Source organism: Sarcophilus harrisii, chromosome 2 (assembly GCF_902635505.1).
Source record: "Sarcophilus harrisii chromosome 2, mSarHar1.11, whole genome shotgun sequence".
Lineage (NCBI taxonomy): Eukaryota > Metazoa > Chordata > Mammalia > Dasyuromorphia > Dasyuridae > Sarcophilus > Sarcophilus harrisii.
In genome coordinates this window covers 122,947,048-122,967,371 of record NC_045427.1, presented here as the reverse complement: position 1 = coordinate 122,967,371, position 20,324 = coordinate 122,947,048, and the positions used below count along the sequence as shown (strand labels likewise).

General features: G+C 33.0%; 1 protein-coding gene across 3 annotated transcripts in view; it reads right to left on the bottom strand.

Annotated features, from left to right (window-relative positions):
* Positions 1-20,324, bottom strand: part of KCNU1 (potassium calcium-activated channel subfamily U member 1) — a 281,023-nt gene that overhangs the window by 240,499 nt on the left and 20,200 nt on the right. For all 3 annotated transcript variants that reach the window (XM_031950682.1, XM_031950683.1, XM_031950684.1), the window contains exon 3: positions 4,741-4,802. In XM_031950682.1, the coding sequence (XP_031806542.1) occupies positions 4,741-4,802 (62 nt within the window). The remainder of the gene's footprint in view (positions 1-4,740; positions 4,803-20,324) is intronic.

The window sequence follows — 20,324 nt, the reverse complement described above, 5'->3', positions numbered from 1 at the left end:
AAAAAACAAAACAAACAACAACAACAACAAAACATTGTAGGATTCTGGCTTTTAAATCCATGCTGATATTCACTTCCATTTTATGGGAGAAAACATCCCATTCACATTCACAGTTAAAATTTCTAACTCTCTTTCCCACTATCCTCTTTTTCACAAGTTACACTTTTCTCTCACTTTTAGCATTTCCATCGTTACTTTTGTTTTGAATCTGACAATCACCTCCCTCAATCTGCCTTCCCTTTTTTTCCCAGACTTCCTTTCTTATCCCTTTCCCTTTTTACTTCGGCCCTTCTTCTTCTTATTTCTCCTCACACTTTTCTTTCCCTTTTTCCCTCCTACTTTCCTATAGGGTAAGACAAATTTCTATACCCACCTAATTATGTATTATATTCCCTCTGAGCCAAATTTAATGAGATTAATGTTCAATGCTTATTCCCTTCTCATCTTTTGCTTAACCATAATAGATCTTTTGTGCTTTTTCATGTGACATATTTTACCCCATTTTACCTCTCCTTTTCCTTCTCCCATTACAATCCTTTTTTTCACCCCAATTTCTTTTTTATATCATCACATTGAAGTTAACTTATTTCTATTCTCTAAGTATATTCTTTCCAACTGCCCTGACAAAGGTGTAATTCTCAAGAGTTACACATATCTTCCCAGAAAGGAATTTAAACATTTTAATCTTTGAAAAAGATAGGGTTTCTTTTCCTCTTTTACCTTTTTATGTTTCTCCTGAATCTTGTATTTGAAGATAAAGATTTCTGTTCAGTTCTGATCTTTTCATCAGAAATTATTTAAAATCCCCTATTTCATTGAGTCATCATCATTTTCTCCTGAAACATAATGCTTAGTTTTGCTGGTTAGTTGATTCTTGGCTATAGTCCAAGTTCTTTGGCTTTCCAGAATATCATATTCTAGGCCCTTAGATCTTTTAAAGTGGAAGCTGCTAAGTCCTGGGTAACCCTGATTGTGGCTCCTTGATATCTGAATTGCTTCTTTCTGGCTGCTTGCAATATTTTCTCCTTGATATGATACTCCTTGAATTTAGCTACAAAATTCATTGAAATTTTAATTTTGGGGGCCTCTTTCAGGAGGGGAATGGTAGATTCTTTCAATGGCTATTTTATCCTCTGGTTCTAGCATATTAGGACAGTTTTTCTTCATGATTTCTTAAAGGATGTTTTCAAGGCTCTTTTTTCCATCATGGTTTAGAATAATTCAGTAATTCCTATATTATCTCTCCTAGATGTATTTTCCAGGTCAATTTTTTTTCCAATGAGATATTTTACATTCTCTTCTATATTTCATTTTATTCTGACTTATTCTTGATGTCTTATATAATCATTCATTTCCATTTGTTCAATTCTAATTTTTGGTGAAGTATTTTCTTCAGTTAGCTTTTTTAAATCTCCTTTTTCATTTGAAATTTTACTTTTAAAGGAATTATTTTGTTCATTGGATTTCTTTTTTTTCCTTTTGTTCTCATTTTAAAGATTGAGTCTACTTCTAGAGAACCGAGGAGATTGTTCTGAGCTTCCTCTATAGGACAACAGGGTCTTTTTACTGCCTGAACTGGGGTTGATGGTGCAGTAGGCTTCCTTCCCTGTGTCAAGTCCTGTTTGTTATACTGGGGTTTGTGGGCTATTTGCTTTCTATAGTTTTGTTGGAGGTCTCACAACTAGTCTGCTAATCCACTGGCCTTCTGAACCAGGACAAAGTAATTGATGCTGTTATTTTGGCTAAAACCTTCCTACTAGGTTCCCTGCACTGGGCCTCTCTGCCCTAGGTTTTCCTACATTACACCTGTACTCTACCTCATTCCTCTCTCACCAATTGAGACAGATCTTTCTTGAAATCCTCCCAAAGTATTTTATGCTGGAAAAATTATTACAATTCCAATATTTGTGTGAAGAGCTCAGGCAAAGTCCTATCTACTCTCTGCCATCTTGACTCTGCTGAGCTAAATATAAAATTTTAAGCTTGGAATTTAGAGCCTTTTACTATCTTCCCAGAAAAAAAAGATTCCTTTCACATAGTCTAAGTTCCAGTCAAACTGGCCTTTCTATTCAATGATCTTGGAAAATTCTTCTTTTTTTAATTAAAACTTTATTTTCAAAAACATATGCATAGATAATTTTACCATTTACCTTTGCAAAACCTTGTGTTCCAGTTATTTTTCCTTCCCTTTCCCCCACCCCCTCTTCTAGAAAGCAAGTAATGTGCAATTATTCCATACATATTTCCACAATTAAAATGCTACATAAGAAAAATCAGATCAAAAAGAAAAAAAATGAGAAAGAAAACAAAATGCAAGTAAACAACAATAAAAAAGGTGAAAATACTATGTTATGATCACACTCAGTCCCCACAATCCTCTCTTTGGATACATATGGCTCTCTTCATCACAAGACCATTGGAACTAACTTGAATCATTTTGCATTGTAAAGAGCCACATACAGAAGAATTGATTGTTGTCTAATATTGATATTGTCGTGTACAATGATCTATTGGTTCTGCTTATTTAATCTGACATCAGTTCACATAAGTCTCTCCAGGTCTCTCTGAAATCATCCTTCTGATCATTTCTTATAGAACAATAATATTCCATAACATTCATATGCCATAACTTATATTCATCCATTCTTCAACTTACGGGCATCCGCTCAGTTTCCAGTTTCTTACTAGTATAAAAAGGGCTGCTACAAACATTTTTACACAGGTAGATCCCTTTTTATTTTTTATGTTGTCTTTGGGATACAGGCCCCAATAGAGACACTGCTGAATCAAAAGATAGGTACAGTTTGATAGTCCTTTGGCCATAGCTTTAAATTCTCTTTGGTTCCATTTAAATTTAAATTAAATTTTCAGAATGTTTGGATTAGTTCATAATTCCACCAACAATGTCTCAGTTTTCTCACCTCCCCTCTAATATTCATCATTATCTTTTCTTGTATTCTTAGCCAATTTGAGAGGTGTATAGTGGTACCACAGAGTTCTCATAATTTGCATTTATCTAATCAATGATTTAGAGCATTTTTTGATATGGCTAGAAATAGTTTTAATTTCTTCATTTGAAAATTGTCTGTTCATATCATTTGACTATTTATCAATTAGAGAATGGCTTAAATTCTTTTATATTTGAGTAATTTTCTAAATATTTTAGAAATAAAGTATTAGAATACATGAATGTAAATTTTTTCTCAGTTTATTTCTTTGCTTCTAAACTTGTCTGCATTAGTTTTGGGCAAACTTTTCTTTATCAATACTTTTGCACAGGATGATGTTCACTGTGGCCATTCTCAATATATCTCTAAATCACTAGATACTAGTGCAATGCCTCAGACATAGCAGACATTTACTAATTCTCATTTGGATTGGATTGGTCAATCATTTTTGAATTTATCCTTTGCTAGTTGTTAAGATAAATTAATTCTGCAGTCTCTTCAAATGTAAGAGTTGGTGATTCTAAGTTTTTAAGTACCATGGTATATTTTTGGCATTGTCTTTTCCATAATCCTATCATACATCATATGTAATATGTGAGAGAGAAGGTGAATAAACACATGCTACATTTCCTCCTCATCACATCACCCAATTTAATGGGTTCTTTCATTCTCTAGACATATCCCAAGTACCAAGATAATTCATCTGAATTGGTTAATGATCTCAGCCTAACTTTTCCTCTATGAGTTCTCCAAAATTCTAGAGTAGTTCCAGGCTTTTGTTTGGTATCTATGTTAGTACATTATTTTTAATGCCAGCTAATAATCTACAGGATTAGCCCATAAATAAACTTGCATTTTCATTTTTATGATTGTTGGTTTGGTTCTACCTTGGGGATTATACTTGGCCTCTTACATGTGGGATATAAAATGAAAGGGGATTAAAATGGGAGGAGGGGGAAAGTAGGTTATAAATGGAAATTCTAAAACCAGTTGTATGCTCCCCAATATGTGTTCCAGTATCAGCGCTTACTCCAAACATACATCTCACAATCAAATTTTACATGGAAAAATCATGGAACCAAAGAGCTACAGAGTTGAAAGAGATCTCAGAAGGTATATAATCCAACATTTCTAAATAAGGTGAGCATCTAAAATATCTCTGGAATTGTTGCTTTAACTTAAAGTTTGAATATCTTTAGGGACATGTAATTCACTGTCTTAAACAAGGTCATCTCTCAGATAGTTCTGATTGTTAAGTCTTAAAAAAATGCTTCCAATTAGAAGACTTATCTATAAAAATAATATCTGGCCTTTTGTTAAGTCTTGTAATTAAATCAACATATTGATCATATGAAGTAGATACTTCAGAAAGTATCATTCCCCTATTACACATGAAGAAACTGAAAGTCAAAGACATTAAATTCCTTGCATATAGCTCCACAGTTAGTATATATCAGAAGTAGTTTTGGAGTCCAGGGCTTTCTTAATTCCAAGATCAGATTTCTATTTCCCATACCATGTCTTTTCCTCATTGTTAATCTATAAGCATCTATTCTAATATGGATTTTGAGCACTTAGCAAATATTTGTTGACTGACTAGATGACTAGTAGTAGATGGAATGATTTTTTTCAGTCTTGTGTCTTGGATAAAGTCAGTCATAGAAGCCAAGAGATAAAAGGGACCTGAGAGGTCCAATCCTACCGGAGCAGGAATTCCTTCTACAACATCTCTGACAAGTGATGTGCCAGAAACTAGGAATGCTTCAGTTTAACTTGATCTGGTTACACTTACTCTGCAGAGTTGATGAAATAGATTACAAGGGACCCGATGCTCAGTAGGAAGACAAGGATCATCTGAAAATAAAAGTGATAACAAGAAAATTTTCAAGTTAATTTAATGTTCTATTCTCTTCTTCTTTCCCTTCCTGCATCCCTCTCCTCCTCCTCCTCCTCCTTCTTCTTCTCTCTCTCTGTCTCTGTCTGTGTCTGTCTTTCTTTCTATCTCTCTCTTTCTCCATCTGCATATTACATTCTCCTCATCGTGCACATATTTTTTTTTTACTATTTTGCCTTATTCTGAAGTATGAGCACTCTGAATTAAATAGATAACATATCAATTCCTGTCACTCTGCTTTAACTTGCTTGGTGTCTGTTTCTGTAAAATAGAGACAAGACCTGTGATAATTTATATTTAAGGTTTTTTGTGAGAATCAAGTGAGATAAATGAAGCACAGGATAAATATGAAAACATTAGATCAATGTCAATTATCATTAGATATTGATAAACATGCTTATTATTAAACATTCAGCACACCCCTGGTTCCAAGGATTATCTGGTAAAAGAGAAGAATAAGAAAAGTATAAAAAGGGAAGTTCCTAGAGAGCATAAGCGGTTTCATTTTGGTCTTTGCATTCCTGGTGTCTTTTTATTTGGCATAAAATTGAAGATTAGTAATTGTTGAAGTGATTGATTGATTGATTATAAAACATGCATTACATTAATATCCTAGCAATGTTCAGAGATATAGACATTTTTCCTGGTGTCCTCTATGAAAACTAGCCGCTAGTGTCTTCCACTTTTAGATAACTTCCTTATTTGTTTTTATATTTTGTATAAGCCTATGTATGTAAATGTTTCCCTCATTTAGATTGTGAATTACTAAAAACAGGGACTATTTTTTGTTTGTTTGTTTTGATTTTCATTGCATCCTTAGATCAAATTGCATATGATAGTTGCCTAATAAATCCTTATAAACTTTAAGTAACATGGTATATTTTTGGCATTGTCCTTTCCATAATCCTATCATAAATCATATGGAACATGTGAGAGAGAAGGTGAATAAACATATGCCACATTTCCTCCTCATCACATCACCCAATCTAATGGGTTCTTTCACTCTCTAGACATATCCCAAGTACCAAGATAGTTCCCTCGTTTCATTGAATAAATCCTATTTGGGTTCCTATGAAGTATCATGAAAAAACATTACAGAAAATGAAAAAATATGGATAAGCTAAAATTTACATCATAGGCAGAAGAATATCTGTTGATGAGACCTTAAAATCCTCATGATTTCAAATTATTAATAGCACCATTATGATTATTATAATAATAATCATTATTATTATTACTTATTATTCTTATTAATAAGCTTATTATTATTTTCCTTGTTATTTTTATTATATCCAAAGAATGGAGATTGAAATGGCCCTTTGACAAGTTACTATTTTGTTGTTGTTTGTTGTCAATATAATTGTTAGCCTCAGCTTAGGATCCTCTTGATTCTGCTTTCTCCAAGCATATCCATATTTTAGAGTCTATTTTGTCACCCTTTTTCCATGTGAAATTTCACCCTGTTTACTCCATAGAACAACAATTTCTTCTTTTTTCCAACCATCTGTTAATAATCTGTAGGATTCAGTTAGGCAGTTGAATCTATTGTATAGGATTCTATTCAATTCTATGATTATTGAACACCTTTTTGCAAATAAGGCTCTGTGCCGTCCTCTGGGGGAACAAAAGTGAAATAAGACACAGACTCTGACCTTCATGATATAAAAATATAATGGGGGCAAAAAGAGATTCACACACTGTATTGTTTATTAGTAATGTCATGTGTTAAAGTTAGTCTTCCCAATTAGACTAAGCTTTTTTCCCAAAAAGACCACTTCTTTTATTTATTTATTTATTTTATTTTATTTTTTAAAATTTTTATTATTTTTTTTCCTCAGGCAATTGGGTTTAAGTGATTTGCCCAGAGCCACAGCTAGGAAGTATTAAATGTCTGAGACCAGATTTGAAGTCAGATCCTCCTAACTTCAGAGCTGGTACTCTATTCACTGTGCCACATAGCTACCTCCTGCTTCTTTTATTCTTTAATCTAACACAAAATAATTGTTAGTACATTGAAAAATTGATTATTGGAAAACTGATTGAATTGGAGGAAAGGATTAGAAATGTCATTCATTTAAAAACTTCAAAAAGCTTTTGGGGGAAGCTCCTTAATCTCCAGTCTAAAATCATTTTTATAATTCTGACTATTGGATCATTTGGCTGCACATGGGCATAAAGCAGAAAATTTAAGTCCAATGACTTAATTCATTCATAGCTTCTATCACCAATTATCCTCAATCTAAATCAGTCTTTGGTGTATATGTATGATACATGGAGTACTTTTGTTCCTCACTCATTGTATACTTTCTACGTCCCAGGAAATATATACCTTGTTCAAAGACATTATGGTGAATATGGTCATGGCAGAACCTTTGACTCCCCTAAGGAAGGATATGAGAATTTCAGTCACACCATGCAAATAAGCTTTCATTGTAGCACATAAACTTTGTTATAAAACAAATAACTACATGTTGTAAGAAATGGAATTTTTGTTGTGGAAATATATGTACCTAATAAAAACTGTATTACCCATTGCTCTGCCTTCTAGTGGATTGTGTATCATCTTATCTGGCCTGTCCTTTTCTCCAACAGCTTTAAACTGTTCCATTTATTTTAAATGCTATTTTTCCTTCACCTGCCTAATTTCTATACTTCCTTTAAGAATTAGTACAATTAGTGGCCAGAAGCTGGAAAATGAATGGATGCCCATCAATTGGAGAATGGTTGAGTAAATTGTGGTATATGAATGTTATGGAATATTATTGTTCTGTAAGAAATGACTAGCAGGACGAATACAGAGAGGATTGGTGAGACTTACATGAATTGATGCTGAGCGAAATGAGCAAAACCAGGAAATAATTATATACCTCAACAACGATACTGTATGAGGATGTATTCTGAAGGAAGTGGATTTCTTCAACAAAGACAAGATCTAACTTAGTTTCAATTGATCAAGGATGGACAGAAGCAGCTACACCCAAAGAAAGAACACTAGGAAATGAATGTAAACTACTTGCATTTTTGTTCTTCTTCCCAGGTTATTTATACCTTCTAAATCCAATTCTCCCTGAGCAACAAGAAAACTGTTCGGTTCTGCACACATATATTGTATCCAAGATCTACTGTAATCTATTTAACATGTATAGGACTGCTTGCCATCTTGGGGAGAGGGTGGAGGGAGGGAGGGGAAAAGTCGGAACAAGGGATAATGTTGTAAAAAATTACCCTGGCATGGGTTCTGTCAATAAAAAAGTTATTTACTAAAAAAATAATAAATTATAGGATGCACAAAGGAAAAAAAAATTAGTTGATTACATCAAAACTTTCCTTTTACTACCAGTAAGATAAGAAACTTTATTCATTCAATCAATTACCAAGCATAAACACCCATCAGATCTGAGCACTATCCTGGGGCTGGTGAAAATAAAAAAGCTTAGATATGATAAATTCCTTGTCCTAATGGACTTCACAGTCTAATGGTCTTCATCTTCTGTTTTTCACTTTTTATAGAACATTTGTAGCATTCTTTTTATACTTCCATCTGTTATTTTGGAGAATACTTATTTGTGGGTATTTTTGTCTTACATTCCATAATAGATGATATTAGATTCTATGTAGATGATAATAGATTCTGTAAGTCAAGAGACATGTATTATTCTTCTCAGTAAAGATTCCAAACTGCTTTTTGGTCTCTTCACAATCTTTTGTTTAGGGGTGTTTTTAAGAAAGTTGGTAGTTGGCTATAGAAAACTTAAAAGAATGTTCTAGAAGATGCTGTTAGGATTATTGAAATTAAAAAGGTAAATACATTCAAATTTCTGTCCTGCCCCAAATTAACTGTTGGTTTAGGTTGCTCAATGACTTAACTATTCATAAAGAATCACCATGAATAATAGCCAATATTGACTTTATAGATATAAACTAGTGTATAATCTAAATTACTAGTTTAGACGGCCTCCAAAGTTGAGTCCACAATCCTCCATAAGAGGCGGTGGAATCACCTCAAGGGTTCCTAAGGATTTATCCAATTGAGGGGTGCAGAGATAAAATATATCCCTATCCAATTTCTTTTTTTTAATTTTATTTATTTTTTATTTTTTTTATTTAATAGCCTTTTATTTACAGGTTATATGCATGGGGTAACTTTTAAGGCATTAAAATTTCCAAACCTCTTTTCCAATTTTTCCTCCTTTTCACCCCTCCCTAGATGGCAGGATGACCAGTAATTTAAATACATTAAAATATAAAATTAGATACACAAATAATATAATGACCAAACATTATTTTTTTGTATAAAAAATAGACCTGAAATATTGTAAAATTAGCTTGTGGAAAATCAAAAATGCAGGTAATAAATATAGGGATTGGAAATTCAATGTAATGGTTTTTTAGTCATTCCAGAGTTCTTTTCTTCTGGGCTGGTTCAATTCATTACCGCTCCATTAGAAATGATTTGGTTGATCTCGTTGTTGAGGATGAACCAAGGCCATCAGAACTGGTCATCATATAAAATTGTTTCTTAAGTATATAATAATCTCCCTGGTCCTACTCATTTTTCACTTGCATCAGTTCTTGTAAGTCTCTCCAGGCCTTTCTTGGGAAATCATCCTGTTGGTCATTTCTTACAGAACAGTAATATTCCATAATCTTCATATAACCAAATTTATTCAGGCCATTCCCCAACTGGTGGACATCCATTCAGTTTCCAGTTTCTAACCACTAAAAAGGGCTGCCACAAACATTCTTGGCACATAAGGTCCCATTCCCCTTCTTTGATAATCTCTTTGGGATATAAGCCCAGTAAGTAACACTGCTGGGATCAAAGGGTATGCTGGTTTGATAACTTTTTGAGCATAGTTCCAAATTACTTCCAAAATGGTTGGATTCGTTCCACCTCCACCAACAATGCATCAATGTCCCAGTTTTTCCCAATCCCCTCCAACAATCTCATTTTTTTCCTGTCATCTAGCCAATCTGACAGGTGTGTAATTATCTTAGAGGTTGTCTTAATTTGCATTTCTCTGATTAATAATTGACTTGGAGCATCTTTCATATGACTAGAAATAGTTTCAATTTCTTCATCTGAGAATTGTCTTTTCATTCCTTTTTGAACCATTTTTCAAATTGGAGAATGGCTTGATTTTTATAAATTAAGTTAATTTCTATATATTTTAAAAAGGCCTTTATCAGAACCTTTACTGTAAAAAATATTTTCCCAGTTTGTTGCTTCCCTTCTAATCTTTCTGCATTAGTTTTTGTTTGTACAAAAACTTTTTCGTTTGGCATAATTAAAATTTTCTATTTTGTGATCAAGTGATTCTTAGTTCAGCTTTGGTCATAAAGTCCTTCCCTTACAGGTCTGAGAGGGTAAACCTTCCTGTGTTCCTCTAATTTATTTAATTTTTTTTTTTTGCCTTGGGGTAAATGGCCCATTTTTGGTTTTTGGTTGGGGTGTTGGGTGGATTTCCCTGTTTTGTTAGTTTCAATTTTTCCCAATTTTTTCAAAAGGTGTTTCTTTCCCGCTGGGGGTTTTTGGGTTTGCCAAAGACTAGGGAACAAGGGTTGATTGTTTTTTTTTGAATTGGAAATTTTCCCTGGGATAATTAATTTGTTTTTAGCCAATCCAAATGGTTTTAATGTTTATAATATAGTTTGATTTGGCAGTAAATTCTTTATTTTTTCATTTTTTTTTTTTTGGTTTTAATGGAAAGGATTTTCAGGCTTTGGTTTTTGGGGAGTTTTGATTGGTTGGCAAAAAATGGGGTTTGGAATTTGGGTCCACAATTTTTTTGCCCCCAAAGAGTTTAATTTTTCCTTGGGTTGATTCAGGCTTTTTGTGTGGTTTCTTTTTTGGTATGCAATTTTCCAGGTGGCTTTTTTAAATGTGGGCTTTTGGAAATTTTTTTGAACCTGCTGGGAATTGGTGGTTGGAAGTGATGATGACTTTGTGGGTTTAATAACCGGCAATTTTTCAAGTTGTGGATTTTTTTAAGTAGCCTGGGGTTTTTTCCACCATTATGTTTTTGAGTGATAATTTGGTTATTTTGCCGGATTTTTTTTTTAACCTTTTGTCTTTTTGTGGGTTTTCAAACAATATTAAATGGTGAGGGGGAAATTTTTTCCTTCGATTTGTGGGGAATGGTTGGTTTGTTTTCAATTGATGCCTGATGGGCGCGATTTTTTTTCCTTTTTTATTCCAAGTGAATGGTGGGGGTTTTCCAATTTTTTTTTGGCATCTTTGGGGTGGGCCAAGGTTTATTAAGGGTTATTAAATGGCCAATTTTTGTGGTTTTTTGGTAAAAATTGGTTGAATTTTGTTGGTATTTCCGGGATGATTTTTTTGTATTTTGGCTAATTTTCTTATTTGGTTTTTTAAACTTGAAATTGGTTTATTTTTTCCTTTTTAATTTTAACCTTGGGGTTTGGTTCTTAGTTTTGTGTTTGAAGGAATTTTTGGTGGTTTTTTTTCCTATTTATAAATTTTTTTTAAAGGGGTAAAAATTTTAAATATTTGGTTTCCTTGGGGTTTTTGGGGGAATTTTTCCTTGTTTTATTTTTTTCTTGAAATGGGATTTTCAAGCAATTTTTCCTTGGTTAGTTTGGGAAGTTTATTTTGGAGGGTTTCCTTCCATTAGGGTTTTTGGATTTTAATAAAGTTAAAATAAATTAATTTTTCTTTTTTCCTTTTTTTGGTGGAAATTTTTTTCTTTTGCCAATTTTTTTTCCTTTTTTAATTGGGATTTCCAAAGGGGTTTTTTTTACTGGGTTTTTTATAGGAAAACTAATTTTTATTAAGGTTTTTCTTTAATTTTTTTTCCTTTAATTTTAAATTTTAAATTTAGTTTTATTGGTTTAATTTGGGTACTTTTTTTTTTAATTTTTTTAACTTTTTTTCTTTTTTATTTTGCCTTTTTTTAATTTGCTTTGGGCGATTTCCAAAATTTTAAGTGTGCCTTCTTGTGTTTTTTGGGGAAATTTTTATTATTAAATTTTTGGCCCACTGTTTTTTAAGTTTAATTCTTTTGGTTTCTTTTAAATTTTGGTTGGGGTTTTTATTGATTGGCAGAAAGAAAGTTTTTTTGTTTCGATTTAATTTTATGGGTTTTGAAATTTTTGGCTTTTTGGGGTTTTTATGAATGCTGGGAAAGTATTTTTTTTTTTAATTTTTTACTTTTCCAAAGATTTCATCCTTTTTTCTAATTTTATTTGGCTTTTTAAATTTTTTTTTTTGTTTTTGTGGTTTGGTTGTTTATTAAGGGGAAAAGGTTGGCCTCCCCTTTCTAATTTTTTTTTTTTTTTTCTTGCAAATTTCTTTCCCTTTTGGGAAGTTGGATGCCATTTAGGTCATTAATTCTGTTTTGTTGTTTTCCTTTGGGATGGGTGGTTTTTTATTTTTTTTTAGATTAATTTTTGTTTTGTTTTGGATTTGGGAAAGGTAAGTCCCTTTCTTTCCCTTGAAGCTTTAATTTTGGCCTTGTTTTTTTTTTACTTTTTTACTTTGGTTTTGTGTTTTTGTTGGGTTTTTGGGTTTGGATTTGTGTTTTGTTTGTTTTTGGGGGGAGTTTTTTTTGGTTTTTATTAAATAATTTTGGTTTTCCCTTTTTAATTAAATTTTATTTTTTTTTTTTTCCTTTTGAATTTATTTTAATTGTATCGTGGCTTTTTTTAATTTTCCCTTTTTGAATTTTTCCCTTTTATTTTTTTTTTTTTTTTCCCTTTTTCCTTTCGTTTTGGGCGAGGGGTTTAAAAATTTTTGTTGGGGGTTTTTTTTTGGGCCAATTTTGAGAGGGTAATTTCAATGTTTTTTTGGGTTTTGAAAGAAAGTTTTTGTTTTAAGGGAGTTTTTTTTCCCTTTCCACCTTTTTCTCCCATTATTCCCTTTTCCAATTTGGCTTTTATTTTTATTTTAGGTAAATTAAATTATAATGTATTCTTTTTTGTATATTCCACAATTGAAATCAATTTCTCAAGGTTTTTTTTTACCTTTTTCATCTCTTAAGGTTCTATGGGGAGATCAAAATTTTTTTTATTCTTTTTTTCCAGGAAACAAATGGAATTATTTGTTTATTAAATTCCATCTTCTTCCCTGGAAGAAAATGCTCAGCTTAGCCTTGGGTAAGTTTATTCTTGGCTTGTCCAAAATTCTTGTGCCTTTCGGAATATTAATTCCAGTCCCTTCCCGCCCTTTAATGTGGGGAAGCCAGATCTTGGGTGATCCTTATTGGGGCACCCTCGGTATTTAAATGGTTTTTTGGCTGGCTTTAAAATTTTTTCCTTAATCTGATAGTTCTGAAATTTGGCCCAATTTCCTTTAGGGTTTTAAAGGGTTTCTTTCAGAAGGGTGTTCGTGAATTCTTTTCAAATGCCTATTTTGCCTTCCTTGTTCTATTACATCTGGGCAGTTCTTCTTTTGGATGATTTCTTGTAAAATAGTATCTAGGCTCTTTTTTTTCATCAATGGTTTTCAGAAAGTCCAGTAATCCTCAGATTATCTCTCCTAGATCTATTTTTCCAAGTCTGTCATTTTTGGAAATTAGATAATTCATGGTTTTTTCCAGTTTTGTCATTTTTTTTGTTTTTGCCGCTGATTCTTTGCTGTCTCAATGAATCATTGTTTATATTTTTCAGTTCTAATTTTTAAAAGTTATTTTTTCCTTAATTAGCTTTTTTACTTCTTTCTTTTATATTCCAATTGGTTTTTAAATTATTGTTTTGGTCTGTGGTTTTTTTTCCCATAATTTTTTTTTTTTTTTTTTTTTTTAGTGAATTATTTTCTTTTTTCCAATTCACAGGTCCTACTTTTCTTGCGAGTTCTTTTGTCTTTTCCAATTCAAATCCTACTTTCTAGTGAAATTTTTATTTTTTCCAATTCCCAAATTTTTGTTTCCCTGCACTTCCCGGGAATTTTTAACTTTTCAATTCGTATTTCAGGAAGTTGTTGTTTCCTTGAAAACTTCTCTTTCCTTTCCCCATTTATTTCTAAATTTCTTTTAGGACTTTTAATGGTTCTCTTCTATATGAGCATCATGTAAAGGAGGACAGTCCTGATGCATTTTTTGTTGTTTGAGGTTATCTTTGGTTTGCTGACCTGCTCTTTTTCTTGGAAGTTGTCCAATCGTTCTTTCATCTTTTTTTATTCATGTTTTGTTTTGGGGTATGTCTCCTGGGCAAGGGTGTTCCAACTTCCTTCCAGAGGCAAGGGAGAGATGTAAAACCTTTTTTCAAAGGGGGTATGGGGAGTGCTCTGGGAGGAGTTTTCCCTTCCCCCAACAGGAAGTGTATTCAGCACTGGCCGAGCTATCTAAGTGCCCAGTAGGGCTGTGTGGGTTAGCAATTGCCCTCGGCTAGAGACTAAGGGGTGAAAGTGTCACTGCCCCAGTCGTGAGCCTCTTGTGGGACTGTGAGTATTAGCAGCTGACTGCAGACTGCCGATTCCACCGAATTCTGCCCCAGTGTAGAGACGCATCAGAGGATGCAAATCGGCCCTGGGAAAGCTCTATGGCCCCAAGCCGAGCCCCCCACTGCGCAGATTGGAGGCTAACCCAGGCTGTGTCCTCCTGCCGAGCAGGATCACAACTGCCCCAAGGAAAAACCCGGTACTGCAGGTTGGGGCTGCGGCTTGTGCTGAGATCTGTGCTTTCACTTTCGGTTTGAGACTCCCCTCGGAACCTAATTTCTCTCCCAGTCTGCGCTGATCTCACCCCTGGCCCCGGAACCAACGTTTTTTGGTGAGACTGCATATTTTCTTTGGCTGGTGCGTTGTTCTACTTCTTATCTTTACGAATTGTAGCAGTCAAGACTATTTTTGAGGCTCGATATAATATTGATAGAGAGGGTAAGAGAAGAGCTTAGAAAGTAGCTTGTGCCTTCTCCGCCATCTTGGCTCCGCCCCCCCCCCATCTCTATTACTTTTCAACGATTCTGAATCCCTACAAGTTACTTAGCATTTCTCCTCAGAAAGCATTAGTCCTTCAGGGTAACTGTAATAGCCTCCTTTAGCTATTACTGATACCATTAGGAAAAGAACCTTTTTCCTATCATTCCCTCCTTCCAACATGTGGCTGGTGAGGATACAGGTAGTAGTGGATGATTTAAAAGTTTGGGAGGGCAGAACCAAGATGATGGAAAGTAGACAATTCTTTATCTGAACACGTCCTGGCATCCCTCTCCTTCCCTCTCCCAGCTCAAACCTCTGTACTGCTTTTGGAGTGACAGAACTCACAAATAAGTGGAGTGTAAGAAATTTCCAGCAGAAGATATTTTGAAAGAACTTCAGAAAATATCAATTTCAATTGGGCATAAGGGGTGGGAGAGGAATGAGGTAAAGCTTAGGTATAGTAAGGGACCCAGGGCAGTGTGGTGTCCATGCCACAAGGACTCTACCAGGAGGCTCATAGTCAAAATACATCAGTGTTGACTATACTCTTAGTTCAGAAGTCAGTGGATCAGATTAGCTGTGAGATATCCAACACAAATACAAAAGGCAAATAGTGAGCCTCTGAACCCCAGAAAAATGTGGACTTGGTTACACTCATCCAGCACCAGAAGGAAGTCAGCAGCACCGGGCTAAGTCAGTATAAAACTGCTATCGCCTGTAGGGGAAGATTGGGACAATCTCCCCTTTACCCTAAGAGCAGACCTCCACCTTGAAAAAATGAGGAAAAAAAGGCAAAATGACTCTGACCATAGATAGCTTTTTAATGGAGACAAAGAAGAACAGACCTCAAACCCTGAGGACACTAAAGGCAACTTTTCTGCAGATGAAGCCTCAAAAGGTGATATGAGTTGGACCCTATATCACAAGGCTCTCATGAAAGAATTTTAAAACGGATTTAAAAGAGACTTAGAGAAAAAATGGGGAAAGGAAATGAGAACTTTGTAGAAGAGTTTGGGGAAAAAAGGATAAATTATTTGAATAAAAACTCCTTAAAAATAGATTGTGAAATGGAAAAAACAAATAACTCCTTACAAAGTGTATTTATGAAAAGGAAAAAGCACATAAATAGATTTGAAAAAGAAACCAACTCACTGAAAAACAGAATTTGTGAAATGGGAAAAAAAAACCCAATGAAATAACAATACAAAGTTCAATTGGCCAAATTCAAAAGAAGGTACAAAAACTAATTGAAGAAAATAATTCACTAAAAATTAGAATTGAAGAAATGGAAGGGAATAACTCAATGATACTTAAAGAATCAGTCAAAAGCAAAAAGTAAAAAAAAAAAAAAAAAAAAAAGAAGAAAATGCAAAATACCTCCTTGGTAACACAACTGATCTGGAATACAGATCTAGGAGAGAAAATCTAAGAATTATGGATTACCTAAAAACCATGATGAATAAAAAAGCCTAAACATCATCTTTTAGGAAATCATCAAGTAAACTGCCCTGAAGTTCTAGAACCAGAGGATAAAATAGACATTAAAAGAATTCATTGATCACCTCCTGAATGAGACCCCAAAATGAAAGCTCTAAGGATTATTGTAGCTAAATGTCAGAATTATCAGATGAAGGAGAAAGTTTTGCAAGCAGCCAGAAAGTAGCAAATCAAATATCCAGAAACTATAATCAGAATTATCCAGGACCAAGCAGCTTACATTTAAAGGACCGAGGGACCTGCAATCTGATCATCTGAAAGGCAAAGTAACTTGGATTGCAATTAAGAATAAAAGATGGACATTCAATGAAGCAAGTAAATTTATTTATTTATGATGAAAATATCAGAGCTGAACAGAAAATTTAATTTTCAAATACAGAACTCAGAAAAAGCATAAAAAGGTTAAAAATAAAGAAAAATAACTGTTTCTTTTAAAAGTTAAAATATTTATATCCCTATATGGGAAGATGATGTGTTTAACTCTTGAAAACCGTATCTCTGTTATGGATATATTTAGAGAGTGCAGGTCTAATTTGATTTTATTGTAATAATATAAAAAAGAAACTAGAGGTGGAAAGGAAATTGTACTGAAAAAAGAGGAAAATGAAAATAAAATGGGGTAAATTACATCTCATGAAGAGATTTAAAAAAAGACCTATTACAGTTGAGGGAAAGAAGGAAGGGGGATAAGCATTATGTGAATCTTCTTCTCATCAGATTTGGCTCAAAGAGAGACCATTAGATAATTTAGTTTCACAAAGAAATTTGTTAAACCTTATAGGGAAATAAGAGGGAAAAGGGGAAGGGAAACTGGGAGGCTAATAACTTAGAGGTGTTTTAAGAAAGTTGGTAGTTGGCTATAGAAAGCTTAAAACAATGTTCTAGAAGATGCTCTGATAGATTATTATAATTTAAAGAGGTAAAAGTTATTCAAATTCAAATTCTGCCCCAAATTAACTGTTGATTTAGGTTGTTCAAGGATTTAACTATTAATAGAGAACCATCATGAATAATAACAAATATTATTTATAGGGAAAACAGAAGTAGGAGAAGGTTATAAGAAAGGGGGATGGGCTGTAAAAGGGGAGGGATGTTTGAGAGAGGTGGTGGTCAGAAGGAAAGAGAAAGTAAAGAGTAAAGTATAACTTTGGGAAAATAAGATGGTGGGAAATACATAGTAATTTTAATTGTAAATATGATTGGGATGAACTCTCCCATAAAACGGAAGTGGATAGCAGACTGGATTAAAAGCTAGAATCCTAAAATATATTGTTTACAGGGAACACATTTAAAGCAGAATAATACATACAGTGTTAAGGTAAAAGGCTGTAGTAGAATCTAAAATGCTTCAGCTAAAGTAAAAAACAAAACAAAACACAGGGTAGCTATCCTGATCTTAGATCAAAGCAAAAGCAAAAATAGACCTAATTAGAAGAGATAAGGAAGGAAACTTCCTTAGAATAATGAAGTAATAATATTGGCTAGATAATGAAGTAAAATCAATTCTAAACATATAAGCACCAAGTGTTATAGCATCCAAATTCTTAGAGGAGAAGTTAAGAGAGCTGCAAGAAGAATTAGACAGCAAAACTATACTAGTGGGGCATCTCAACTTTGCTTTCTCAGAAGTAGATAAATCAAACCACAAAATAAACCAGAAGAAGTTAAGGAGGTAAATAGAATTTTAGAAAAGTTGAGTATTATAGATCTTTGGAGAAATTTGAATGGAGGAAGAAAGGAATACTTTTATTCTCAACAGTATAGGAAACCTCCACAAAAATTGGCCATATGTTAGGGCATAAAAACCTCAAAATCAAATGCAGAAAGGTAGAAATAGTAAATACATTTTTCCGATAATAAGCCAATAAAAAATAACTATAATAAAGGGACAGGGAAAAATAGAACTAAAATTAACTGGAAACTAAATACTCTAATCCTAAAGAATGAGTGGATGAAACAACAAATCATAGATTTTTTATCAATAATTCCATCAAAGAAAATGACAATAATGAGACAACATACCAAAATTTATGGAATAGAGCTAAAGCAGTTCTTAGGAGTAGTTTTATATCTTTAGAAGCTTACTTGCATAAAGTAGAGAAAGAGAAGATAAATAAATTGAGCAGGCAACTAAAAAGAGCTAGAAATAGAACAAATTAAATAACTCCCAATTAAATACCAAATTTGAAATTCTAAAAAATAAAAGGGGAGATTAATAAAATTGAATGTAAGAAAACCACTGAATTATTAAACAAAAAGCAAGAATTGGTTTTATGAAAAAAAAACAAAATAGATAAGTGTTTTAGTTAATTTGATTTTAAAAAGAAAGAAAAATCAAATTGTTAGTATCAAAAACAAAAAGGCAGAGCTTTCCACCAATGAAAAGAAAATTAGCACAATAATTAATAGTTTTTGCCCTGGTATATGTCAATAAATCTGATAATTTAAGTGAAATGGATGAATACTTATAAAACAATAGATGCCCCAGTTTAACAGAAGAGGAAATAAATTATTTAAATAGTCCCATTTTAGAAAAAGAAATTGAAGAAGCTATTAATTAACTCCCTAAGCAAAAAATCTCCAGAGCCAGATGGATTTACATGTGAATTCTACCAAACCTTTAAAGAATGATTAGTTCCAATTCTATGGAAACTATTTTGAAAAATAAGGAAAGAAGGAGTTCTACCAAATCACTTTTATAACACAGATATGGTGCTGATACTGAAACCATGTAAGGTCAAAACAGAGAGAGAAAATTATAGAACACTTTGCATAATGAATATTGATGTAAAAAACTTTTTTCTCTTGAGGAAACTGGGGTTAGGTGACTTGCCCAGGGTCACACAGCTAGGAAGTGTTAAGTGTCTGAAGACAGATTTGAACTCAGGTCCTCCTGACTTCAGAGCTGGTATTCTATCCACTGTGCCACCTAACTGCCCTCATGTTAAAATCTTAAATGAAATATTAGTAAAGAGATTACAGCAAGTTATCCCCAAGATAAAACACCATGACCACATATGATTTATACCAGGAATGCAGTGCTATTTCAGTGTCAGAAAATTAGAAAATAACTAGCAAAAATGATATGATTATCTCAATAGATACAAAAAAAGCATTAGATGGAATGCAACATTTATTTCTATTAAAAACACTAGATTGCATAGGAATAAATGTAGTCTTCCTTAAAATGACCAATAGCATCTATTTAAAGCCACCGGCAAGCATCAAATGTAATAAGCATAAAGTAGAACCATTCCCAATAAGATCAGGGTTGAAATAAAGTATTTCAATACTATTCAAAATTGTTTTAGAAATGTTATCTTTGGCAATAAGAGAAGAAAAAGAAATTAAAGGAATTAGAGTATATAATGAGGAAACCAAATTATCACCTTTTGCAGATGATATGATGGTATACTTAGAGAAGCCTAGAGAATCAACTAAAAAATTACTACAATTCACAACTTCACCCAAGTTGCTGGATACAAAGTAAATATACATTAATCATCAGCATTTTATATATTACCAAGAAAATCCAACAGCAAGAGAGAAAAAGAGATATTCCATATAAAATTACTGTAGATAGTATAATATATCTGTGAGTCTACCTGGCAAAGCAAAGTCAGGAACTATATGAACACAACTACAAAACACTTTCCACACAAATAAAGTTAGATCTAATCAATTGGAAAGATATCAAGTGCTCATGAATAGGCCAAGTGAATATAGTAAAAATTACAATATTACCTAAGTTAATCTACTTATTTAGTGCCATACCAATAAAACTCCCAAGAAATTATTTTTACATATCTAGAAAAAATAATAACAAAGTTCATCTAGAAGAACAAATGGTCAAGAATTTCAAAGGAATTAATGAAAAAAAAAGCCAATGAAGGTGATCTAACAGTGCCAGACGTAAAACTATGTTATAAAGAACCAGTCATCAGAACCATTTGGTACTGACTAAGAAGGTTAAGTACATAGGACTAAATGGCCAATGACTATAATAATCCAGTGTTTGACAAACTCAAAGATCCCAACTTTTGTGATAAGGACTCACTATTTAACAAAAACTGCTGGGAAAATTGGAAACTGTTATGGCAGAAACTAG